The 26,603-nt window shown below is 55.8% G+C and overlaps 1 protein-coding gene across 5 annotated transcripts in view; it reads right to left on the minus strand.

The window, feature by feature from the left end:
• The window catches only part of ARAP1 (ArfGAP with RhoGAP domain, ankyrin repeat and PH domain 1), a 60,919-nt gene that overhangs the window by 19,525 nt on the left and 14,791 nt on the right, over window positions 1-26,603 (minus strand). For 3 of the 5 annotated variants that reach the window (XM_087433407.1, XM_087433408.1, XM_087433405.1), the window contains 10 exons: window positions 19,827-20,378; window positions 8,548-8,717; window positions 7,862-7,929; window positions 7,080-7,210; window positions 6,788-6,943; window positions 6,347-6,416; window positions 5,922-6,042; window positions 5,311-5,513; window positions 4,429-4,535; window positions 1,577-1,776 (listed from right to left, as the gene is read on the minus strand). In XM_087433407.1, the coding sequence (XP_087289533.1) occupies window positions 1,577-1,776; window positions 4,429-4,535; window positions 5,311-5,513; window positions 5,922-6,042; window positions 6,347-6,416; window positions 6,788-6,943; window positions 7,080-7,210; window positions 7,862-7,929; window positions 8,548-8,717; window positions 19,827-20,335 (1,735 nt within the window). In that variant the 5' untranslated portion in view covers window positions 20,336-20,378. Of the gene's footprint in view, window positions 1-1,576; window positions 1,777-4,428; window positions 4,536-5,310; window positions 5,514-5,921; window positions 6,043-6,346; window positions 6,417-6,787; window positions 6,944-7,079; window positions 7,211-7,861; window positions 7,930-8,547; window positions 8,718-15,189; window positions 15,552-19,826; window positions 20,379-24,580; window positions 24,664-26,603 lie in introns of those variants that run through there. The other 2 variants (XM_004433960.3, XM_087433409.1) reach the window with 2 other exon arrangements.

Raw genomic sequence — 26,603 nt, forward strand, 5'->3', positions numbered from 1 at the left:
TAGACCCTCCAGTGGTTCCCCAGAATTAGATCTAAATTCCCTACCTGCTTCCCCTCCAATCCCATCCCATGCCCCACCCACAGCCACACTCTTCTAACTGTCCCTGCTCATTCCTGCCTCAGGGCCTTTGCACTCACTGTTGTTTTTGCCTGGACTCTCTTCCTCCGTCTCCCCAGGGCTGTTCCCTCCTGTCATTCAGATCGTTGCAGCTGACACAACACCTCCTCAGAGAAGGCTTCCCAGACAAACACATTTCTGCCTAGCCCTTGTTATTACCTGATACTTCTAGTGGTTCCATTGGTTTGTGTATGTAGTTTCTGCCTCTCCCCTTTAGAAAGGAAGCTGCAGGAGAGCAGGACCCTTGACTACAGGCATTAGGGTCTAGCCTCAGAGCCTAGAACAAAGCCTGGCACATAGCGAGCACTTAATAAATCTCTTGGAATGAAAGGAGAGAGGGGGTTGGTGCTGGAAGGAACGCAGCCCTGCTCAGCTATCGGTTCCACAAAGGACCCCTGCAGCGGGGAGGGGCTGGGGGCACTAGGAGTGCCCGGCACTGCCTGGCTCTGGCCTCGGCCCCACCTCCCTCTGCAACCTCCTGCGGAGCCCCTCATCCACTCCAGTCACCCTCACCCCTCCGTGAACGCCTCCCTAATCTGGTCTCCATCGAGCCATCGCTTTCCTGCACCCAGACCTCACAGCCCAAGTCTCCTGGACATTTGCCCTGACCGTCCCACAGGCTTCAGCGTTTTTCACTGAGCTCAGCAACTTCCCCAGAACTGTTCCTCCCCCTGGATCCCCACGTCCCACCGCCCAAAGCTGCCACCTGGGCATTGTCAGCTCCCATGGGGGCTGAATCCCCAGCACCTAGCACAGTGTCGGCACATCACAGACCCTCAATAAATGTTGAGTGAATAGATGAATGAATCTTGGGCTCCACCCTCTTTCTTTCTCATCCTCTTCATCTGATCTGTCATCGGGACTTTTACGCCGTACATCCTAAATCGTTCTCGAATGCTCTCCATCGCTTCCCCAGGCCAGGCCTCCTCCTCCTCCTCTCTCTCATAGATCCTGCAGCAGCCTCCTCACTGGCCTCTCCTTTCGCCCCCTCCAACTCAGCTTCCACCCACCAGCCAGAGTCTGATGCACAAGTCTGACCACGTCCCTCCCACCCTGCCTCCCATCCCCCTCCAGATGAATCACCAGCTGCTCCCTCTGCAGGCAAAGCCCTGTCCCGGCCTGGCCCCTGCCATGCCCTCCTGCCTCACCCCCTTCCACTCTTCTGATGTGACAGGGCACTGGACCTCAACAGGCCTGGGCTCAAATCCAGACTCACTTACTTGCCAGGTGACCCCAAATGAACCATTTTCCCTCCCTGTGCCTCTGTGTCCCCACCCACGACATGAGAAGTCGAATCCCTGCTTTGCAATGTAAGGACTGCACGTGAGTAAGGGTGGGAAGGAAGACAATGACCTCTGACTACTATCTTCGCTCCAGCCCCTCCAGCCAGACAGGCCACCTGCCATCCCCACATAGCAGCCCTGTCAGGCCTTGGCCTGGGGCCCCACCCCACACACACCTGCACAGCGCTTGCAGATGACGACACAGAGGTTGATGGAGGCCCAGTCAGGCTGCGCAGCCCCGCAGTCGGCACAGAACCTGTTGGGGGCCACGGCCCAGATGCGCTCGGCCACCTCCGAGGTCGACAGGGCCTCGGCAATGGCTCCCTGCATGGCCTCCAGCCAGTGCTCCTTCTCTAGCTCCGATTCGGCCGAGAAGCTGGGGACACAGAAGTAGAGGGGAGGGCTCAGAGGGATTTGGGGGCAGCATGAGGGGGGCATAGCATGAAGCTGGGGGGAACAGGGCATTGAAAGCTCCTAGTCAGAACAGGGAGGCATCCTGGGTCCACGGGGGGAGGGAGCTCTGGACAAAGGGAAGGACACCACAAACCTGAGAGAAGCTTGGGGGCTGGAGCCCAGAGGGGGTTCTGCCCCGCCCAGGGAGTAGAAAAGGCTGCTGGGAAGAAATGATGCCAGCACTTAGACTTGACAGATGAGAAGGGCTTAGCCAGTTAAAGAGGTGGAAAGGTGTTCTAGAAGGAACAGCATGTGCAAAGGGGCAGGATGGCACACGGCATTCCAGCACCTGTGGGCAGGATGGGCAGACTGGCAGAGAAGGTGGGAGACAGAGAGGGACAAGCCTGTGCCAGGCAGAGGAGGTCAAAGTGCATCCAGAGGACAATGGAGAAGCACTAGAGGGCTTCAGTGGGGAGGAGGGTGGGGGTACAGAGACGTCTTCCCCTCTGGCTCTTTCCTTGCCACCACTGAGTCGTGTGTGCATTCAGGTTCAGCTCCACCCATAACCCACTGCCACGGCCAAAGAAGGCTCTGATGCTGGAGCTGTAATGGACCAGCACGTGGAACCCAGGAAGCTGCCAAGGCCTTGGCCAAGCACCCAGCCCATGTCTGTGTGCCTGCATCCAACTGTGTGAGCCTACGTCTGCCAGGCTAGTGGAGGCTCTTGGTGCTGAACACCAACTCAACCTCATCGAGGCTGATGACAACGAGAAACTAGGGGAATGGATGGGCCTCTGGAAAGTGGCCTCTGGAAAGTGGTTGGTTGCAGTTGATAGTGAAAGGATGATGGCAAAGAATCTCAGGACAAGGATGTCATTGAAGAGTACTCCAAAGGCAAGAAATGAACAAATAAAATCTTGGCTTTCTGAGGCCGGCCCCATGGCATAACAGTTGGAGTTGGGCGTGCTCTGCTTCGGCAGCCTGGGTTGATGGGTTTGATCTCAGGCGCTGGCCTATACCACTCGTCAGCCAGGCTGTGGTGGCGACCCACATACAAAATGTCACGGATGTTAGCTCAGGGCTAATCTTCCTCAAGCAAAAAGAGGAAGATTGGCAACAGCTGTTAGCTCAGGGCCAGTCTTCCTCAGCAAAGAAAAAAGAAACTTGGCTTTCAACAAAAAGAACAAAAAAGACCCCTCTGACAGTCAGACAGGCAGCAGAAGGGTGAGGACGCAGGCACCAGGCCAGAGGGCCCACAGGCCAAGAGCAAAATGGTGAGAGGCAGACGGGAGGGACCAGGTGGAGGTGAGAGAGCAAGGCAGGCAAGACAGGCTTGCACAGGGGTGAACGGGTGAGGCAGGGGTCCCCCGGGGTTGAGACAGGGCACCTGAGGAGGGAACAGTGAGTTGAAGAGGAAGAGGGAAGATGTCCACAAAGTTGTCAGACATGGAGGTCTAGAGATCAGGAGAAAGACCCTGCTGGAGACAGAAATCTGAGCTAAGGGCAAAAGCGATGAGGATGGAGGGATGATAACGCTAGCGTCCACCAGGCAGTCACTGCGCACCGTGCCAGATAACAGCTTTACCAAGACTGCCGTGTCCTGCTCAGAGAGGAGAAAACAGATACAGAGAAGCCAAGTGATGTGCCCAAGTCACACAGTGACCCAGTGGTCGACCCAGGATGTTATGGACTGAATTGTGTCCCCCTAAAATTCAAAGGCTGAAGCCCTAACCCCCAAAGTGACTACATTTGGAGACAGGGCCTAGGAAGGTAATTAAGGTTAAATAATGTCATAAGAGTGGGGCTCTACTCTGACGAGGTTTGTGTCTTTATAAAGAGGAAAGGACACAAGACTCTCTCTCTCCACATTGCCCGGAGGAAAGGCCGTGTGAGGACACAGTGAAGAGGTGGCCGTCTACAAGCCAGGAAGGGAGGCCTCTCCAGAAACTAACCCTGGTGGCGCCTTGACCTTGGACTTTCAGCCTCCAGAACTGAGAGAAAATAAACTTCTGTTGTTTAAGCACTGCCCCCGCCCCCTGTCTGTGGTATTCCTTCATGGTAGTCGAGCTGACTCATCACAGGCTCTGAACCCAGGCACGGCACAGTGCCTCAGAGGTGGCAGCTGAAGGCCCGGGAGGGGGAGAGCCTGCCCAGAGAGAGGACAGAGGACAGAGACAGACCGCTGAGGGATGGCTGAGGTCAGAGGAAGCCAGGATGGTAGAGTCTTGGAGGCTCAGGGAGGAGCACCCAGAATAGACCCTACGAGACAAGGAGGGAATAGCAGCCTCTGATCTCGAGCAAGTATTAATGACAGACAAGCACTTTTCAGGGAGCAGGGCAGGCTGGAGGGGACGGCAGGGTGAGTGGGCGGTGCAGAGTCAGTATGGACAACTCTGGGAGCAGTGTGGCGGGGAAGGGAGGATGGAGATGGCCAGAGGGAGGTGGGGTGAAAATGAGATTTCCTAGAGGGGAGGGATCAGAGCAGGCTGGCAAGTGAAGGAAAAAGACAGCAGAGGCGGGCAGGGCTGGGAAGGGAGGGGAGAGATCTATCCTAGAAGAAGAGGTAGCTTCACATGCCAGAGGAAAATACCAGGAGGGAGTGAGGATACAAGTGAGCAAGGGGAGGGAGGCTCACCTGAAGATGCGGTAGGGGGTGGTGAGGTCGAAGCTGCGCCGGTCTGCGTCCTTCACGTTGCCCACGCTCATGTCGATGAAGGTGATGCCGATGCCCAGGTGGTACTCCTGGCAGGCAGGTGGGAAGGGGTGAGGCAAGGCCTGGGGGTGGGGCTCAAGGCCCAGGGAGGGGGCAGAGAGGAGGGGGAGGTAGGACCCTAGGGACTAGAAAGTGCCTAGGAAGGAGATAAGGGAAGGCTCAGGAATGTGGGCATGGGAAAAGAGACCCAGCTCAGAAGCCACGTAGCAAACGTAGGGAGTGCAGGAGCCAGGGCGGTGATGGGAGGGTAACACTCAGGGACCAGACAGGGGATGGGGTCAGAACTAAGGGCAGGAAGGGGGGCAGGCAAAGGGCTGGGCTCTGTCAGGGGAAAGAGGAAAGAAAACGGGCAGGCTGAGGGACCAGGTGGGCAGGGAGGGGCTGAGGGACCAGGTGGGCAAGAGGGAGGGGCTGAGGGAACGGTAGACAGGGGAGGACCAGGGTAGACATGGGCAGGGCTCAGGGACCAGGTGAGCAGGGGAGGGGCGAAGGGACCAGGCAGGCATGGGGCAGGGCTGAGGGACCAGGTGGGCAGGAGACTGGCTGAGAAACCAGGGTGGGCAGGGGAGGGGCTGAAGGACCAGGTGGGCAGGGGAGGAGCTGTGAGACCAGGTGGGCAGGAGACTGGTTGAGGGACCAGGGTGGGCAGGGGAGGGGCTGAGGGGCCAGGATGGGCAGGAGATAGGCTGAGGGACCAGGTGGGCAAGGGAACGGCTGAGAGACCAGGTGGGCAGGGGACAGGCTGAGGGACCAGGTGGGCAGGGGGCAGGGGAGAGGTTCACAGCCTGGCTGACCCCTTCACACCTCCAGATTCTTGTAGAGCTGCACTTTGTCCCCTACCACGGCCACATACAGTTTATTCTTGAAGCCACGTAGCTCCAGGCTGCCAGCACGGTCAGGCTGCTCTGAGCCTTGAACACCCAACGGATAAGCGCTAGACAGCCGGGCCCGGGCACGCTGCTCGGCCACTGCCTGCTGCAGGGCCTGCATCCACTCCTTCCGCTCCGCTGCAGGCAAAGGGGAAGGAGTAAGGCCAGCTCAGCCTGGCAGGGAGCCCGCTGAGGGTTCCCCATTCCAGGCTCCTCAGGCAACACTTCCGCCAGAAAGCCCACCTATCTCTGACCATCTCCGAGTTCTCTGACTTAGATGAGCTCAGGCTCCAATCCCAGCTGTGCCACTTACACAAGGCAAGCCACCTCGCCTACCCGAGCCTGTTTCCCCGTAAATGAGAACGTGTGGTTCAGAGGACTCAGTGGGTGTCTCAAGCACAGAGCCGGTCAGGGGGTGCCCCCTGCCCTCCCCCACCTCACACAGGGTTGACTCCTCTCTGGTTTGATGTGGGGGGAGATGTACCCTGGTTCTCCTCCCCCACTTATCAGACCAAACTGCCAGTCTTCTCCCCACCCAATCCCCACCATCGCTCTCCGCCCGGAAGGCAAAGGTCCGGTTGTTCGTGATCACTTCAAACTTCTGGTCCCCAATGGCAGCCACGCGGGAGATGCAGGCCACAGAGACAAAGCGCTTAGAGTAGGCATCCTGGGGAAGAGAGAGGAGCTGAACTGTGGGGGCTGCGGAGGGGCCCCAGAGGCCCAGCCCCTCCCTGACCCCCTCAGCCTCAGTGAAATGAAGGCTGCAGGCCTGCGGCCCACAGGTGGTCAGGGATAACCTCTATGCCGACCCTGACCACAGCCCATGGCTGGTCAGAGGGCCAGGAGGACACGGTGCAAGGAGTCAGACCGGAGCTCGGGTGAGGACCCAGCTCCACCTGCGTCCAGTGTCGGGGTTCAGCCTAGGACCAGGCTGGAGGAGGCGTCACACCAGGGACCAACACAAGCCTCACCTTGTTACTATCAAAGTACCGCAGGTAATCGGCATCCAGTCTCACCCATCGCTTCTGATAGATGTAAGATCTGGAGAGGCAGAGGCAGAGGGACAACAGAGCAAAGGACTGGGGATTACCCAGTCCTCCAGGATTACCCCAGCCCTCTCCGGCGGCCCCATACAAAGTGAGGAATAGCCAGGGCCAAGGGAGGATCCCAAATGGTCACTGAGAAGAAGATAGACTTTACCTACAGCAAGAATAACTGAAATCAGACTTAAAGAAGGACTTCCCAATTTTAGGGGTCATAAAACACATGATGATGGGTGGTTACAGTCTGCCTGAAAGGAGACCTGCTCAAATAACCTTGGCTCCTCTGGTTTTTGGATCCATGGTACCAGAACACTAAAGCACCGCCTACCCCATGCAGAGCACTGGCAGCACCCAACAGGCCTCACTCACCCCTGTGGTGGGTTCTTGTCTAGCCAGCCGGCCTTGATGACCGGTGTGATGGAGGTGGGGTCCCCAGGCAGCCCGTCCATGGGGTGTGGTGGGAGCTCGGGGATCAGGAGGCTGCTGGGCAAGGATGAGCTCAGGCTGCTGGTGTGCCATCCACCGCTGGGGGAAGAGGAGAGGGAATGAGAGGGGCCGGGGTGGGGGCTGCCGCAGGGTGGGGGCTGAGGAGATGGGGGGCTGGCCTTGGAGAAGGAGGGAGCCTGGGTGGGAGAACCGCCAAAGAGGAGTGGACACTCACTTGGGGATGCCCTCGTAGTCGTGGTCATCCTCATCTTCACCCCCTTGGTCATCCCCGGACAGATCCTCCCCCTCGCTCAGCAGACTGGCCACACGCACGGCCCGTGGGACTTGGCTCACTGGGGGCTCCTCCTGCCCCCGCAAGAGCCACTCAGTGTCGAAATGCTTCCCTTTGAGCCCCAGATCACACCCACCCAGGGGCTGCCACATCCCCCTCCATCCACTCCATCTCGGACCCACACAACTCGGTACTTTTACTTCTGTTTCCTCACACTCCCCTCCCCTGCCAGCAGACTGCACAGGGACCCAGGGAGACGGGGTCACAGGGACAGAGACACTCAGTGCAGGCACAGGCCCAGGTCACAGACAAAGACAGAAAGACAAAGGGACAGAGAAAAAGACTCAGGGATAGAGAGTGAAGACACGCAGAGAGAGGGTGACATGGGGACACAGAAAGTGAAACAGAGACAGAGGGGCAGACACTCCAAGACAGATGTGCGCAAAACACCGAGGGAGGGAAGAGGCCACACACAGCCATCCAGATGTAGCTGACCACTGGAGCTGGAGCCACAGACCAGAGCCCCAGATCCCCGGCCCAGCGTTCTGGGACTGTGCCTGACCCCTGACACCCCTGCATGGCAGATAGTGAAGGGGGAAGGGAACTCCCCAGGGAACCAGCTGCCTTTCTCTATCTGGTGGTCCCAGGGTCTGAAAGGCAGCTGGGCAGCCCGCCCTCCATGCTGACAGGCAGACAGCTCAAACCCTCACCACCACCTGCCCCACCTTCTTGGTCATCACGCCGGCTGGGGCCCCTGGCCCCTCCTCTGGGTACTCATCGTAGTCAGAGTCATCTGGGGAGAGATAGGATGGGGGAGACTCAGAAGCAAGGAGCTTGGCCTCCCCTCCTGGGCACCTGGGCCTGGCTTCACAAAGGTCACCCACGTCCTGAGAGAGACACCCACCCCCACCTGGGCCTGGCTTTCAAACAAAAGTCACAGCGGACAGGAAGTGCTATTTATAGTCTCAGGCCTCGTAGGACGGTCCCAGGGGGTGGCCAAAGAAGAGGCCAGGCCACCACAGGGAGGTATGAATGGGCAGCGGGATTCGGGGTCAGGGGCGGGGACTGTTCAAAAAAGGCTAAAAAAAGCAACAAGAATCAAGACTCAAGAATAGCGGACAATCTGAGGAAAAGCCAACCACTCACGACCATGGGAGATACTCCCCGACTTTAGACCACGGGCAACTCAAAGTCTGCCACGTGCCTGCACCTAAAAGTCAGCAGGTCAGAGAGGTGGGTGCTGTCTCCATTGTGAGGATGGAGAGAACGGGTTCACCTGTCCAGGGCCACAGAGTAGGTCAGTGGCAGGGCTCAACAAAAAGGGGAGTGCGATCCTTGCAGCCCTGCAGACTCCTGAGGGCCCCGATCCCAGGCCACCCGCCCAAAACCCATGCCTGCCTCCGGCACTCACCAAACTCTGGGGGCAGGCGAAGAGGCTTCGGGGGGATCTCTGGCGGGCTGGGAGGTGGAGATGGAGGCTGAGGATGCCCCCAAGGGAAGGTGGTCGGGGGCTCCTCAGGCTCTGGTTGGGTGGGGGATGACAGTGGTGGTGACAGTAACTCCTCCTCCTTGGCAGGAAGGCTGGGAACAGATCAAAAGTTGGGCACCAAGGGGTTAGCTCAGTGCAGCTCAGTCACTGAGCTGGGTCAGTGTCACCATGCGACAGAGTCAGGACCCAAACCCACTGAGCCCCGAGCTCACCTGAGCTGCAGCAAGACTCATTCATTCCACAAACTCAGACAGGAGCCCTCCTCCACACAGCCCTCCTCGCCTTACTCCGTTGCCCTAAACCCTCCAAGCCCCCCAAAGCTTGAAGGATGCAGGCACCTTCTTCGGCCTGCATGAGCTGGCCCTGCATTGCTGTGACAAACATCTGATCCCACCCCACTGCTCGTGCACACCAGCTCCTCATCTCCACTACCATCCCCCCAGGAACTCTTCCCTGACTCCAAGGCCAGGTTCGGGGCCCCCTAGGCTCCCACAGCCACGGTGCTCCCCTCTGTCTCAGCACAGACCACACTGCTCCCTGCAGGCTGAGTGTCTCCCGAAGGGCTCTGGCATCAGGGGGGGGTTGAACTTTGCCTCAGTCTTAGTTCCTGTGTGTCCTGGGGCAAGCACCTAGCCTCTCTGAGCCTCAGTTTCCTCTTCGGTAAAGTGAGGACTACGTCGCTGACCTGGTTGGAGGATTCACCAAGACAAGGGTGTCGTGTGCCAGCACACAGGACGCGCAGGGCCCACCAGCTGGAACAAGGTGCCTGAGCCCTAGAGGCCTGGCCCCAGGCGTCTGGCAGGGGCCAAGGAGGAGCAGCAGGGTGGGCAGGCAACCCTTCCCGCTGGCTGTCTTCAGCCTGGTCTACGGCCGCAGGTCCTGGCAGAGACTGACAGTGTGCGACCACCGCGAGAGCAAGAAGCACTGGACGTGGTCAGGCGCCAGGCCTCGGCTCCTGCTGCTGCCCTCTCCGGGAACGCCCGTCTCCCTGGTCTCTGACTGGAGCACATCTATGCATCCTGTCACCCCAAAGTCAAGGCCCCTTCTCTGGAAGTCTTTCCTGACCCCTCCTTCATGCTCCCCCCGTCCCTGCCCATTTCCTTTCTGTTGGGAGTTTCAGACAAATTATTCCAAATAACACTTTTTAAAAATATCTCCCTCCTTTGGGCCAGGTCTTGTCTAGCATCTAAGCCAGGACCTGAGCCCTGACTCCACGGTCCGTGTGTTCTCAGGACATGCGGCTACTCCCACATCGCCCTGCGCGCTAACTGCCTCCTCTCCATTGTGGGGAACAATGAACGGAAGCCTCCCGTTCCGGGTGAGAAGCTGACCTTCAGCTGGCTTCCTCACTCTGTTCCCCTAGACACTTGCTAAAGGTGGATGTCAGCCAGGTTCCTAGGCCACAGTGCCTTTGGCAAAAGTGGCCAAAAGTGGCCTGAGTGAGGAACTGCCCCTTGACTGGGAGAAACTGTGAGTGGTCTCTCAATATGGTGGAGAAGCCCGAGTGTGGTGGCTTCTGCCTGGCACATCCCATGCAGGGACCTGAAACCACACCTGCGGGGTTGTTAGAAGACACGTTGGCCCCTCTGTAAGCCAGGGTGGCTCCCACACCTGTCCACTGTGAGTCTCAGTCCCCCTGCCCCAAGCTGTCCCCTGGAGGGCCACAGAGAATGGGTCCTGGACAGCTGTGTGGTCGGTAGCATTGACTGCTCCGAGGACCCCACAGCAGAGGAAGACCTACCACTGCCCTGGTGGCAACTGCTCCCTCCCTATATGCTTCACACAGAATCTGAGGCCACGAGGGCCTATGGTAGTCCTGGGAGCCCAAATGTTTAAGTGGACTTAAGAAGACGCCCTGGTGGGCATTGCACCAGGCTGTCTCCCCTACGTGACCCTGAGTCTCTTTAGGGCAGGGGCAGCATCGGACTCGACTCATCCCCACGGCCCAGTGAGGGGCCTGGCTGAGTCAGCAACAAGGGCATGTGAAATGGGTGGGTGGAGGGAGGGACCAGTGGGCAGGTGGATGGATGGACAGGTGAGTGGGTGGATGGATGGACAGGTGGGTAAGTGGATGGATGGATGGGTGGGTAGGTGGATAGGTTGGCCCTTATGGCTAGAAGAGAAGCAAATGAAAGGGTAAAAGATGACAAGAGACTGAGAGACTACCCACAGGCCCAAGAGCATGACCTGAGGTGTGGGCCCCCAGCTGGGCAGGTGCAATGGCCTTGGAGACCTCTTGACAGGCAAAGCCTCCCAGACTCCAAGAGGAAGGGGCCCTTGGGGGCCCGGCATGTCATCAGCTGAGAGCAGAACTCCAAGCTGTGGGGCCAGGACCAGTCAGACAGGCCCAGAGGAGGTGCGGACAGGCCCGCCCCTCTAATGACAAGCAGGGCTGAGTGGGCCTGGCTCCCCCATTTCCCCTGGCACTGAGGGCCAGTGCTGAGGGGAAGGTAGTGGCAACAGACCATCCTTGGAGTCCACGCAGCATCGGCCTTCCCACCTCTGGCCCCCCAATCTTCCCCCATCACCGTCCGAATCACCTGCCAGGGATCTGCCCCCCCGAGGCCCACCTCCCCAGCAGGTGGGCTCCCTGGGGCAAGCACCACATCTCCCTTCTTCACTAGTGCACGCCCAGCGCTCAGCGGGGATTAATAAATAAATGAAGACCTGGATTAATTACTTCTTCTTAATTATGTGCGTGTATGTATTCCCAGCCATCTTCTCAGTACTTTACATGGATTCCTTCATTTACTCATCACTAGGGATCTATAAGGTGCGGCTCATTGTTACCCCCGCTTTACAGATGAGGAAACTGAGGCACAGAGACATGAAGAACCTCCTCCCTGACCCCTCAGCGGAAATGTTCACCCAGGGAGTCCAGCACCGCAGCCCGCAAGCTCAGCCATCGGTGCGGAACGAGGCCACAGCCGGGATCTGAGGGCTTCTCTGAGGCCTGCCTCTCACACTGCCGCTCTGATTCAGGATCCAGGCAGCTCTGGAGCGGACGTTCCGTCCAAGAGGGAATGTGATCACAGCTCTGATGGCCACTGTGACCATAGCAAGAAGGGAGCGGGGAATAGATGCAAAGGGCTCCTCTCCCAGCAGAGCCTTTGCAGGAAAAGGGCTATGTGCCAAGACGGTGGGAGCAAAGGGGCCCCTCATAGACCTCCAGGCCTCATTCCAGCCACCTCCTCCAGGAAGCCTCCTGGCTGACCCCTGCCTGCCCACCACAGGCGACCCGGGCCGTGCTGAGTCAGGGCCAGGCCCAGAAAAGGAGAAGTAGTGTCATGAAGGAAAACCCCAGGGGAAGGGACAGTGCCCACAGAACGGTCCCCCCCCAGCCAGAGTCCTGGCCACTCAGCACCTGCACCCTAAGAGCGGCCCCAGCTCCAGTCTGCAGCTGAGGCCCAACAGGGATGTTTCCCCTGACCCACTAGAGCAGAAGACTGGTCCCAACCCTGAGCATGTGCTCAGGAGCCCCACCTCCAAGCCTCTGCTCATACTGCTTCCTCCTCACTGCCCTCTCCCTGCCATCCCAGCCCATGGAAAGCCCATCTGCACCTCAAAACACAGCTCAATGGGCCTGTCCTCCAGGCAGCCTCCAAGACGCCCACGCAGAGCTGCTCTCCCCCTGCACCCACGCCTGGCTCTCCCGCTCCTTCCTCCTCCATCCACGTGACATGTGGACCCATCCGCTCTCCCCTCTACGCCCACAGCAAGACCGGGCACTCCTGGGCAGGGGCAGGGGCTGAGCCAGCCCAGCCGGGGCCCTCAGCCTAAGAAGGTCTGCTGTACTGGATTAGGGCAAATACACACGCCAGTCTTCCGCCTAGGAGTTGGGGGCCATGGCAGGGTCGCGAGGCAGAATGGGCAAGAGTAGAGTGACCATATAATCCACCACATAAACCAGAATGTTTCTGAGAGTTAAAGAGGCACTATTAACAACTGTGTCAGGGCCACAGGTGTAATCAGAGCCTGTTGCAGGCTAAACGAGATGTGTGGTCACTCCAGTTAAGAGCCAGAGCTTTGGAGCCAGGCAGACTTGGGCTCAAATCCCAGCTCGACTGTTAGCCAGTCTGTGACCTCACAAAGCAGGTCACTTCACTCTGAGCCCCAGTTTCCCTTCCGATCTGCTTGCAGGCTGACCGATAACTCAGTAAGGAGAGCCACTGCACACGTCCTCAGCACGGCTTTCTTACCATGGCTCTGGCTGAAGGAGGCTCAGGCTCCACAGGCTGGGCCAGGAACCTGCTTCAAAGCCTCCTCCTCCAGGGTGGCCCCTGGCTCTCCCTTCGCATCTTCCTGTCCACGTCAATCTCTGGCCAAAGGAACCAGAACTCACCATAAGGGCAGGGGGGCCGCAGAGTGGAGCAGCCGGAATATCTCAGACTGGTCTTAAACTCATCTCACACCCACAGTCCAGCCATCCTTGACTGAGCTGCATCCCATAAATGCATACCACCAGGCCTTTTCATATGCTGTCCCTTCCACCTGGAATACCCTTCCCTGTCTGGCCACCTCCTACTCTTCCTTCAAAAGGTCCAAATCACATATCCTCCCCTTCCACTTTGTGCCTCCCCTCATGCCCTGGGCTGGGCTGGGGCCTCCTGGGGCTCTTCCAGCCTCCACGCTTCTGATCTCTCAGTTTGTCGTGTCTGTCAATGTTTGCTCCACCGAACTGACCTCAGAGGACCGAGGACCCAGGCTATACCCTGTCCTGGAGTCAGGACTTACCCCCTCAAGTATCACACAGTCTGTGGAGGGACCCGGCCAAATCCCAGCCCCTGGACTCTCACCAGCAGGGCCGAGAGGCGGGGTCAGGCCCAGTGATCTGGACACATCCGTCTCCCACCCCGACCTCCCCTTCCCACGGGGGCAAACTTTCCCAGCTGTCTACTTCCTCATCCATGCCCTGGCTATGCAGGGCCTGGCCCTCAGTCCTCTGCTTCTTGCTTCCTCCATGGCTGCCCCTGTCCTTCCTGCTCCGTCATGAGACCTGAAAGTAGCCCCTCCAGGCCTCCTTGCTTCTGTTCTGTATACTTCTGCCCAGGCCACAGCCCAGAAAGCCCTTCCTGGGGTTTCACTTGCTTAGATGAGATGTCTGTGGTATACCTCTCAGCTTTTGCACATGCTGGGAGCCCCCTCAGGCCAATCCCCCTCTGGGCCATGGCATCATCCAACACAGAGGGGGCTTTGGCGAATGTGTGTTGAATGACTGAATGACCACCCTCCCACCCATATCCTCATCACTGGAGAAGGTCAGCAGCTTGCCCATCCCTCCATAGAGTGGTGCCTGATTAACCCAGCATCCACCCTCACAACCAAGGCCTCACCCAGCTCTTAGCACTTCTTCCTGGAACAACAGCTACCACTTGCAAAGTACACACTATGTGACAGGCATTCTGCTGGGGGCTGTTTTTCATTTAATCCCCACAATGACCCAGATCATCGACTCTACTGTGCTCAAGACATGCCTCCTCCTCCAGGAAGTCCACCCAACTGTTCCCTCCTCAAAGCTTACACAGCCTGTGGGGTCCTTCATGGCACCTTCTAACACCAGGCCTACACTGAGCTTCCCCACAGGCCAGCCCAGCTGTTGTGGGCAGGAGGAGGCAAAGGCCCAGGTCTCCCATGGCAGCTCTGTGCACTTCCCAGGCCTGGCCCTGTGCTGGCCGATGAGGGCAGCAGCGGGAGGAAGTTCAGCCCTCAGGGAGGTCAGGACTGAGTGCCCAGCCTGGGTGCCCAACCCAGGGCTGGCCTGACAGGGGGAGAAGGTGCAGGTGTCTGCTGGGCCCTACAGACAGCTGAGCCGAGGGCGCAGGCCAGGGCCAGGCGCACGGACAGGACCTGGTTAGAGGCATCTTTATGCTCCCCGTGACCCAAGTACAGGGTTGTTGAGTTCATTAGGGATCCACAACAACTGGTGGGGGGCGAGGCCAGCCCAGCCCCCAACAACACAGGCACCACCACACACCAGCCCGGAAAGGAGGGATGGCACCATGCCAACGAAGCGCCAGCCCTCACAGGTTTCCCTATCACCCTGCACTCGGGGGGAGGGCAAGGGGGTTCAGGTAGGAGCTGCCCAGAGCCACAGCACCCTTGAACTTGATACTGGGAGAATCCACACCCAAGCCTCCCGAGGGAATCCTCAGTGGGGTGCGGGGAGCCAGAACTGAGGAGATCAGCACCAGGTCCCTGAAGGGCAGAGACCCCACAGAGAAGCAGTCTGTCCGGCCCAGCAACAGGCACCGTGGGTCCCAGTGGACAGGAGCGAGGCTTACGGGAGAGGGAGACCTGGAAAGCCCAGGGCAGAGGCAGGAAGGAGAGAAGGGGAAAAAAGGAAGGGGCAGGGGAAAAACAGAAAATGTGGAGTAAGTGAAAGGAGAGAGAAAATTCTGAGAGCAAACAAGGGAGAGAGGAGAAAAGCACCACAGAAAACCCGGCCAGAGGTGACAAACAGACACACAGACAGACAGGGATTCCTGTCTTCCCAGGCCCTCAGGAGGAGCCTCCCTCCTCCTGCCCACCCCCCTGACAGCCCAGCCCGAGGGTGCCCCTCCTCACCCTCAGACGCCCGCGGCTCCGGCCAGGCGGGCCCAGCGAGTGCTCCAGTGTGCTGCGTGCTGCCCGCGCAGCCTGTGGCCCACCTGGCTTGTCTCGCAGACAGCCTGGTCCCCGTTCCCCGGGGGCGTCTGAGGACTGTCTGGGTCCACGTATGGCTCTGCACGCCTGTGATTCGTGTCTCTGCGTGTCTGTTATCACTTGTCTGAGCGTGTGTTTCTGTGTATAACACACAGAAACATCTGTGGATCTGTCCGGGAGTGAGTGTGTTTGTCTGTGTGTGTATGTGCCTCTCTCTCTCTCTGCATCCAGCTCTAGTCTCCCCTGGCTTCCTGCTCTCCACTGCCCCCACCCCCTGCAGCCCTGGCCAACACACACACTTCCTGAAAACACTGACTGAGAAAGAGAGAAAAGTCACCCAGAATCCCCTGGGGCAGACACTTCCTCCCCGCTCCCAGGCCGCGCCCCGCCCCCCCCCCCCCAAGCAGGAATGGGACAAGCCACCCCAGTGCCATCTAGCAGGGCCTTACAGAGTGGATACCCAGGAAGCCCTGGCCCTGGCTGGCCCCTCCCCACCCCCACAGGGAGGCCCAGGGAGGCTGGGAAAGAGGCTCTTTGAAGGGAGCAAGTTCTGCCCCAGCAACAAGTGATGAGCCTTCAGGAAGATCAGGGACTGGCTGGGCTACAGGGCAGTCAAGGGCACAGGCAGGGGGCCCTTGCAGTCTGACTCCAGCTGGCGGCTGCCCCCACTGGGCAAATATTCCCTCTTCACCAGGTATCTCCAGGCATCCAGGTATCAGAGGAGGAAACTGAGGCCCAGAGCATTCTGGGTGGGGCTCTGTAGAGTGACCCTGGAACCTCGGATCACAAATGACCACCTTGCCACTCTTGGGGATGCTGGCTCAGGGGTTCACATCAAGGACACGTGGAGCTGAACAGACTGGGCCCCAGGCCAGGAGGCAGGGTCTGAACATGGGCTTCCCCTCTGCTGGGCTACGTGACTCTGAGCAAGTTTCTCAGCATCTCTGGACTCATCAGCAAGTTCCCTATTACAGGCTTAAATAATGGTGGGGTGCAGACCATTTAGGGGTGAAGTGGGGTCCTCCCAGGCCAGGCAGAATGGTGAGCCTGGTTCTGAGAGTCCTGACCCAGCTGGGAGAGGGAGGAGGGGACCCCACCCCTGCCGATTTTCTGCCTGTCTCCTCTGAAGGCCTCTTCCTTTCCTAGACGTCTGGGGCGGCACGGGTTGGGTAACGGGAAGGGATGGGGGATGGTGAGCTCAGGGCCCTTTAACCCTAATGTCCAGTCCGATGTGCGCTGAGGGCATGCACTGGATGCTGAGTCAGCGTGGGCAGCACGGAAGCTCATGCAGCTCTCTATTCACTCAAACACGCACTTTCTGAGGGCCTTTCAGGCACCTGGAGCTGTTCCAGATGTTGGGGATTCCGCGGTAAACAAAATGGACAAGGATCTCAGCCCTAACGGAGCTGACGCTCTAGTGGGTTCATCTTCTTGTCAGCACATGCACACGCAGGTACACACACTGGCTCATACCTGATAGCACACAAATAACACACATGCCAGTTCACACCACCCACAGCACTCACACTCACAAACGGACTGTTGGAGTCCCCACTGGGCCAGGACACATGGGCACATGTATGTGCACACAGGCCCTGGTGAGCTCACACACACACCACACACATCACCGCTGAAACTGTATGAATCCCCACCTGCGTGTACATATCAGGATCACACATCGCCCCCCTTAGGACCTGTGCAGACGTGTGAATACACAGACACCTACTACCCTGACAGCTTGCACAAACACGCACACTAGGGGTGCCCTCACATGCAGTCACAACCTCAAGAGCACACACACGCACATGCAGCAGAGAATCCCAAATTCCGCTGGGGAGCCTGGTGATGGCGGGGGCCTAGCAGTAATGCTCACTCAGTCACCGCATGATCTAGTGCAAGAGGCCCTGCAATTGAGAGTGAGAGCCCCATCACGAGAGGGTGCAAGCAAGGGCAGGAACTTCAGGAAGCTCCTGCAAGGGGGGCAGGAGCAGGCCAGGCTGAGCAGTCTTCCACCGTGTACCATGGACCCTGGAGTCATGGGAAGGGGCTGTGAGGGGACGGGGTGGCCAGTCAGGCTCCATCCTGCCCCCCAACCTGCCTGGCCTTCACCTGTTACACATGGATGAGGCTCCACCTGCCATGAGTTTTTCTACCACTGAGCTTTAAAGACTCCGTACACCTTGGGAGCCCAGGGCGCTAGGACTGCAGACACCCAGCTTCCCAAATGTCAAAGACCCCCGGACACAGGAAGCCACGCTGGGCAGCTCACCTTCCACCACACGCTGCCCCAAGGAATAGTCCCAAATTATAAGGAATAATTGCCTATAAATTCTCTCAGCATGGAATGAGTTTTGGGTCCTCCAGCTACAAAGGGCAGACTCCTGTCCAGGGGACCCTGGCCTCCCCCAGAGGCTAAGTTCAGACTGGGGCTCTGAGAGTGGGGGCTGGTACCCTGGGGTGTGGACAGCACCCTTGCTCTACCCAGCAAGTCTCCTGAACCCAGATGTTAGTACCAGGAGGGCCAAAGAGGGCACCTGATGGGGAAACAGGCCCAGAGCAGCTCTTAATCAGAGTCACACAGATAGCTGAGCCTGCTCCAGATATACGGCCTCCTAGAACCCAGGCCTCAACTCCCCCACTGGAGGTTTTGCCTCCTCAGCCTTCGTGAGCTCCATATGGACAAGGCCCTGTCTCCTGCCCTTGTTCACCCACTCCACCCTGGCCCTCCCCGACACACACACACACACTCGCGCTCTTTCTCTCTCTCTCCCCATCCTGATGATGGAGTCAAAGGAAATAGAAATTACTGCTGCATGCAGGAGAATGGCCACTAGAGGGCGCAGTGGCAACAGGAAACTCCAATCTAGGCTGCAAGCCAGGCTCCTGGGGGACCCTAGTATCGCCCTCCAGTTGTGTGAATCAGGAATGGCAAAACCCTTTTTGTGCTTCCACCAATCAAACCTCAAAACACCACAGCCCTGGCTTGGCCTTCACGGTCCCCTTACTTAATGCCCCTCTCTGGTGGGAAAACCTCCACACCCTCCCCACAGGGGCTCCCTGAGCATGTACTTGGACTGGATTCAGCCAGTGCTCCCCTCCCTTCTCTGAGCCTTAGTTTCTCTGCTTGAAAACAGGGCACAAATCCCCCAGAAGGCCTGAGCAGGGATCAAACAAGATCACGTAAGCAAAGCACCCAGCACAGCGCACAACACAGTCAGGTGCCACATTAACGGTCAATGATGGACAGCATAGACGACGGTGATCCCATAAGATGAGCACCATAGAGCCGAGGTGTGTAGCAGGCTATACCATCTGGGTTTCTGTAAGTACACTCTATGATGTTCGCACAACAGTGGAATCCCCTAACAACACATTTGTCAGAACATATCCGTCATTAAGCAACACATGTAACAGGGACCAGGAGACCTCTCTCTGCACCTCCCTTCCTCCTCCAAGAAGCCTTCCTAGATTAGGCTGACTTGGTCCCAGTACTGCAATGAATCTCCACTACACCCCTGAACACATACCCAGCCCCAGCTGGGGATGCTCCCTCCCGGCTAGGCACCCCCACAAACGGCAGGAGGGAGGGCATATGCGAAGGAGGTTAAAATGGAACGTCCAAGAAGTAGGAGGAAACTCACGAGTACCAGGAGCCAGGAGGGGAGAACAGTTCTGAGGCAGAGGAAGGGTGAGTAGGATGTGGCCTGAGAAGTGTACCCAGGATTTGGTGACAGCTGGCAGGAGCAGTGTGAAGGGAGAGGACAGGAACACAAGAACAAGGCCCTGGGCAGTTCCTTCTCTCCTGAGGTGAGCTCATCACCCTGGGCCCCCCATCCTGGGGCCCCCACCCTGGGCTCCCCGTCCCGGGCTCTCCACCCTAGGCTCATCACCCTAAGTTCTCTGTTTTCTCCACACGGACTCCAGAATGTCCTCCCATCACGCAGTATCTCACACTCACCAGGCCCCAAACTGAACTCCAGACTTCCTCCCAAACTCACTTCTGTCCCTGGGTCCCCAGACCAGTGATGACACCACTATCCACCCAAGACGGAAACCTGGATGCCGCTGCGGCTCCCTGTGCCCTCTGCTCACGCCCAGGCCGTCCCCACGTCTTGTCCATTCTAGGGCCAGCCTCCCGCTCCAATCTGCCTCCTCTGCAGTCGTGTTGGCACAGCCTGCGTGGGGGCCTCTCACCTGGCCCTGTGCCCCCTCACTGGTCTCCCAGCCTCCTCCCCCATCAACCTCACCAGCAGCCAAAGTCATCCTTTTAGTACTCAGCTGTCATCTCATCACTGTGCTTAAAACCTTCCTGGCTCCCCACCTGGCCTTCACAGCATGGCCCATCAGCACCATCCACAAGCCTCAGCCACACCACCCAAGAGTCAGCCACATTGTCTGCTCAGAGTGTCCCAGATGGCACTTCCCACCTCTGAGCTTTGCATATGCTGCTCCTTCCACTGAGATGCCTTTCTTACCACAGTGCAAAAGGCCACAAACGCCCCCTCCACCCTTTAGGATCCTCTGCCATGTTCCTCCCACCCTGGACGGCATCCACTCACCTCACTGGCTGGCGGGGGGACCCAGTGCGCGGGGGCACGGGTGGAATGCTTAGCTCTGCGAAATGCCGCTTGGCAGGCAGCGGAGGCAGCACAGGGTCTGGGGCAACTGTGGAGGGGGCAGAGAAGCAGGCAGGCGGAAAGCAGCTCCTCCGGGGCGGGATAGGTGGGGCTGGGGGTAGCCCCTCATCCCCTCCAGCCGTGGGCAGTGGCTCCGGTGGAGTGGCGGGCGCAGGCGGTGAGCGGAAGATGTGACGCTTCATGGGCACGGGCCGCGGGGTGGGGCGGGGGGCAGGGGCTGGGGGCGTGTGGGCACGGAGCAGGCCAGCCAGGACGCGGCGGCGGTGGCCGGGGAGCAGCATGCCCATGTCCACCAGGCGGGCATCGCTGAGGCCTTGGCACTCGGTGGCCCACAGCAGTCCGTGCTGCTCGAAGAGCCCGGTGTACTGCTCCAGGTGCAGAGCCCGCAGCCACTCGGCCACCGACAGCGCTGTGTCCCCAGCCTCTGCCATGGTTACTGCCAGCAGAGGCCAGCCAGCAGGACTCTGTCCAGACCTGGAACAGACAGATGGGCACAGGTCAGAGGCATGACCGCCCAGGTGTAGTTCCCCAATCAGCAACCCTCTGTGGCTCTCCCATGCCATAGGGTTAAGCTCTGTTCTTGAACTTTCTCCCCTGTGCCTCTTGTGCCAGGTAAGGCCAGATACTGACAGGTCTCTGAACACACAGGCTTTTCCCTCTGCCTGAAACCTGACACTCTCACCCCACCCCCGCCCCACCGCTGTGGCCTAGTATTCAGCTCCCATCTCCTCTAGGAAGCCCTCCAGGACCCCCAGAGTTGGCAGCACCCCAAACCCCCATCTACAGCCTCAGCCACTGCTGCAAGGCTGGCCAATGGCTGTGTCTGGCACACACACCCTCCACTGCCCTCTGCACAGCCCAGGCAAGGGCCCATTTCCTTCTGAGGTGCCAGTTCCCAGCAGAGGGCCAGGCCCAGGGGCTTAGTGAGTATAGGTGGGATTGAGGGATACCACTGCTGGTCCCCCCAGAGGCCCAGTCTAAGAGCTGAGCCTCGCCCCACCTCCAAGCCCCTGGAGGAAGCGGAACGCTCCAGGAGGTAAGTCAGCCTAGCATCACAAACCCCTGGGGCCCAGGCCCTGTGAGTGAGTCACCCCTCCCACCACCAAGGGGGGAAAAGGGGTGATGTATAGAAAAGGCCATTCATGCATTTGTTCATTGAAAATAGCCTTGCACAGGGCAATGGGGACTCAGGTCCCACCCCCACTCTCAAGAGCTCCTGGCCTGGCAAGAGTCACTAAACGGACGATGCAAAGAGAAAGTGATTCACAGATCAAAAGAGAAAAGTCACTTGATCATCTCCACAGATACTAAAACTCAATACCCAGCAGACTTAAACAAAAATCTTACTAAAATAGAAAGGGACTAATACTTCCTTAAACTAAAAACCAGCACCACTTCCATTCAAGTCAGGAATGAGACAAGGATATCCATTTCTTTTTTATTATTATTATTACTACTATTATTATTATTCACCTTGCTCTGAAAGTTCTAGAGAACAAAAATAAACAAAAGGTATAAAAATTGGGAAGGAAGAGATAATCTATTAGAATATCTTAATATGTATAATATGAATTTTTAGTTGGAAAATCCACAAAGCTCCATTGAGAAACTATTGCAAACAATAAAAGAATTTAGTAAGATAGTCGATTTCAAAATTAATATAATAGAAATCAAAAATAAATAAATAACAGCAGTCAGTACTCGTAAGCAATAACCAGGTAGCAACCAGGATGAAAGACCCCATTCACAATAGCATCACAAAATATAAAACACCAAGAATAAACTCAATAAGAAATGTGCAAGAGGTATAGGAAGAAAAATTTGAAGTTACCGCAGGGCAGAAAGAAGACCTGGACAAATGGAAAGACACAGCATTGCTCAACATCATAAAGATATTAATTCTAAGTTAATTTATACATATGCACAATCCTATTAAATACACACACAGAATTTTTTTTTGGAGCCAGACAAACTGATTTGAAAGTTCATGTGGAAAAACAAACAGGCAAGAAGCGCCAGGAAAATTCTGGAGGTGTGGGGGGGTGGGGAAAAGAAGCATAAAGAGTGAGAATCAGCCTCACTACATATTAAAATATATAAAGCCACAGTAACTACAACAGTCCATGTTACCAGCACTTGAACAGACAGATCAATTAAACAGAACAGAAAGTTCAAAAATAGACCCAAATATATATAAGAATTTAGTATACAATAAAAGTAACTCAAGCTAGTGGAGAAAAGATGGATTATTAAGTTGTTGGGAAAGCTGTGGAACAATCTAGAAACAAACTAAGTTGGACCCTACCTCACACCTTACAAAAGGATAAATTACAGATGAATCAAAGATTGCATTATAAAAAATAAAACCACGAAAGGATTTAAAAAATCATCTGAGAGAGGCAAAAGCCTTTTGGAAATGATACAAACCCAGAAGGATAAAGAAAAGTGGGAAATATTCAACTACATAAAAATCAAACATTCCTGTATAATAAAAAACACCATAAGGAAAGCCAAGAGACACATGACAAACTAGGCAATGTCCGCCACTCGCACCCCCCGACATAGGGTGAATTTCCCTAACAACTGAAAAGCACCTAGAAATAAGAAACAGATCAATAACCTAACAGAATAATGGGCAAAGAATATGAACAAAGAAAGTCACAGAGGGCCGGCCCCGTGGCTTAGTGGTTAAGTGCTCGCGCTCCGCTACTGGCGACCCGAGTTTGGATCCCGGGCGCGCACTGACACACCGCTTCTCCGGCCATGCTGAGGCCACGTCCCACATACAGCAACTAGAAGGATGTGCACCTATGACATACAACTATTTACTGGGGCTTTGGGGAGAAAAAAGGAGGAGGATTGGCAATAGATGTTAGCTCAGAGCTGGTCTCCCTCAGCAAAAAGAGGAGGATTAGCATGGATGTTAGCTCAGGGCTGATCTTCCTCACTCACTCACTCACTCACTCACTCACATACTCACATACATACATACACATACGTACATAAGAAAGTCACAGAAAGGGAAATATAAATGGTTCTTAAACATCCGAAAAGGAACTTCACCTCCCCACTAAGCGGTGAGAGGTGAGGCATTCCCCTCCCCGGCCTGCAGCAGGAGTGCCTCTGCACACAGCTGGGAAAACCCCAGCGCTTCTGCCCTTCCCTCCAGCCACCCTCGGGCCCGGCTCCTGCAGTCCTATCAGCACACATCCGAAACGACAATAAAAAAGGTTATGGCTTTAGCGCTGTGTATAATAACAACAGATTGGAAATAACCAGAACATCCATAAATTGGGGAATGGTTAACTAAATTACAGTGTAGTCATACAGGAGAATAACGAGCAGCCGTAAGAAATGAGGAAACTCCTGACATATTGATAGGTTGTTAAGTGAGTAACGAAAGGTGCCGAATAGTATATATAACATTCTGCCTTTTATGTGAAAAAAAAAAAAAGAGAGGATAGATCAGTATGCGTCTACGGGTAAATGCATAAAACATCTCTGAAAGGATGCACACGAGACAAGGTGAGGCTGGTTGCCCCTGAGGAGGAAAATTGAAGGCTGAGGGGACCGGAGGGAGCAGACGCAGAGCCCGACTTCACGGGGCCTGACGCTTACACAGTGTGGTGGCCCTCTTTATGAAAAAGAATACAAGAGTATCTTCCTTATCATTTTGCAATATATACAAATATCGAATCACTATGTTGTACACCTGAAACTAATATAATGTTATGCGTCAATTACATCGCAATAAAAACATTTTTTTAATTAAAAAAAAAAGAGTATCTTACCTTTGTAAAAATTTACAAAAACACACGACCACACGCACACACTGCCCGGGCCCCTCCCGGGGCCCTGGAAGGAGCCAGAAGCTCAAGTCCAGCACTTCTGGGTGGGAGGGAGACTTTCCTCTCCACATCTTTTTCTGTCACCTAAATTTTGAACTATGTGAATATTTTTTAAAAGGCTCTGAGGGACCGAAAGAAAGACACAAACAGAAATACATTCGATGTTCTTGGATAAGCCGGCTCTCAACATTATAAAGACATCAGCTCTTTCAGGGGTAAGCTGTAACACAATCCCAACCAAACTTACCCACTGGAATTTGTTTAGACAGGCAGATTCTGAAGTTCATATAAAATGATATTAAAGATTTACTGTTAGGTGGAAAAGCAAGGTGCAGAACAGCGTTTCATGACATAAACAACTGGGGTAAAGAAAAAGTATACATACACATACATGCACACATACACAGAGAATGCTTCCAGGTGGGTTTACAAGAAACCGCCTTTGCAGAGAATTGGCAGATGGGAGGACAAGTGAGGGAGGGTTACCTTTTACGATACCCTCTGTATCTTTTTAATTTTGTACAATTTTCAAAAAAATAAATAAAATTTAAAAGATTACATGATCATCTGGGAATGAGAGAGACCATAACTCACCAGGTACAAAGGGAATCAAGCAGCTACACTCCCAACGCCGGTGCCTGCCCGGTCCCATCCCTCCAAAGCCTTCCTGGGAGGCTTTTCGCAAGGTCTCTGGGCCCCATCGTCTCTGCCTCTCAGACTCAGTTTTCAAAATGGAAGATGGGACCTCAGGTCTCACCTCCCCAGCTGCAACGTTGGGGCTTAGTCTGCCACACCCAGCCTGGCTCCGGCCTTCCCACCCCGACTCACCTCCTGACTCACTGGCTGGCCTGCCCAGGACGCCCGGGTCCTCCCGGAGGCAGCAGCTACTCTCAACGGCTCCTCATCTTGGCCTGAGGTGGATGGAAGGACAGGGGTGAAGGAGAAAGTCCATGAGGCAAGGCTACTTTGAGCAGAGGGAGGTCAGGAAGAGGAGGGAAGGGGGAAGGAGGAGGAGGGGGACAGGAGAAGGGGGAAAGGGTTGGGGAAAAGGGAGGAGAAGGAAGCAAGAGATGGGGGGCCGGCCCCCCGTGGCTTAGCGGTTAAGCGCTCGTGCTCCACTGCTGGCGGCCCGGGTTCAGATCCCGGGCGCGCGCTGATGCACCGCTTGTCTGGCCATGCTGAGGCCGTGTCCCACATACAGCAACTAGAAGGATGTGCAGCTATGACATACAACTATCTACTGGGGCTTTGGGGGAAAAATAAGTAAATAAAATTAAAATAAAAAAAAAAAGAGAAGGGGAAGAGGGGAGAGGAGGAGAAGGAAGAGGAAGGCAGGGTTCCGGGAGCCTAACAGAAGCCTGGGGATGGAGGTTAGACGAGAGGAAGGCCTTCCAGCGGGGGTGAGGAGGCAGACAGACAGGACTGCTCAGAGGTGGGGGCCACTCAGGTGGTAAAGGGGAGTCAAGACTCCCCATTCTCGGGCCCTCCCCCAGGACCAGCAGCTGGGATGTGTAGGGGCCTGGCCAGGAGGCTGGATGAGCCCCAGGGAGGACACAGGGAGGGCCAGATGCAGCTCTATGACTGAGGCAGTCACCCTCACAACACATAGCCTGTCAGAGAGAGATGGGGGACCCTGGGGAGACCTGGGGAGACAGGACCCCCTCCACCAAGCCTGGGAGCCACGGGGTGGGGTGAGGACGGGGAAGGGGGAACTGAGGCAGGGGCATGAGACCCTAGGCGCCCTGCTCCTAAACACGTGTGGGAGCCCAAAGAGGGTGTTTCCAGGCAGGAGGAGAAGGGAACGGCCATCCTAAGGGCGGGCCACCACACAGAGCAGATGGCCCAGGTGCTGTTTGGGAGTTGGAGGAACAGGCAGGTCTGGGGCAGAGCCACGGTTCCTGCTCTGGTAACAGAATGGGCAGGGTCAGCCGCTAACTGCTGGGCTCTGCGTGATGGCTTTAGCGGGTATTCGTGAACATTTTTAATTTACTAGTTAGGTATTCATCTTAGGTAGACTCCAAGATTATTTCTTAGGATGGGAGTAAAATAGGTATACATTTTAAAAGTGAGTATTTTAAAAATAAATTTTAAGTAATTAGTACTTCAGAAAGAGTTGGGGACAAAATGGCAGTGCTACTTAAATGACAATTTTAAAAAAAGAACAATAGACAACATAAATAGTCCTTACCATATGCCAGGTACCTGAGCACCTTGTATTATTCAATCCTCACAGGAACCCTATGAGGTACGTACCTCATACTTTAAGATGAAGAAACTGAGGCACAGAGAGGTTAAGTAACTTGCCCAAAGTCACACAGCTAGGATGGGGCAGTTTGAATACAGTCTAGGTCTGCTTTGTCCAATACAGCAACCAGTAGTAGCCACAGATGGCTACTGAACACCCAAGATGTGGATGCATAATAAGAGGTGCTGTATAAACTACATATTGGCTTTTGAAGACTTAGTACAAAACACAAGAATATAAAATAACTCAATAATTTTTTTCTATTTATTACATAATGAAATTATAATATTTTGGATACTTGGATAAAACATATTAAAATTAATTTCAATTTTATTTATAAAATAGTTTCTTTTTAATGTGACTACCAGAACATTTTAAATGGCACTTGTGGCTCACATTCTGTTTGTCTTGGATGGTGCAGCTCTCGACTCTCAATCACTCTGTTCACTGCCTCTCCAAAGTGGTCAAGAACGATAACGGCGGCGGCTGCGGGCCAGGCACTGTTCTAAGGGTTCAACACGGATTGAGTGATGAAGGCCCCAGCCACCCTAGGGGAATGACCAGGGCGGGGAAACAGGAAACCAATTCTGTCCCCGAGAAGGGCCC

This window comes from Ceratotherium simum, chromosome 7 (genome assembly GCF_057802395.1).
Source record: "Ceratotherium simum simum isolate JZ-2026a chromosome 7, ASM5780239v1, whole genome shotgun sequence".
Classification (NCBI taxonomy): Eukaryota; Metazoa; Chordata; class Mammalia; order Perissodactyla; family Rhinocerotidae; genus Ceratotherium; species Ceratotherium simum.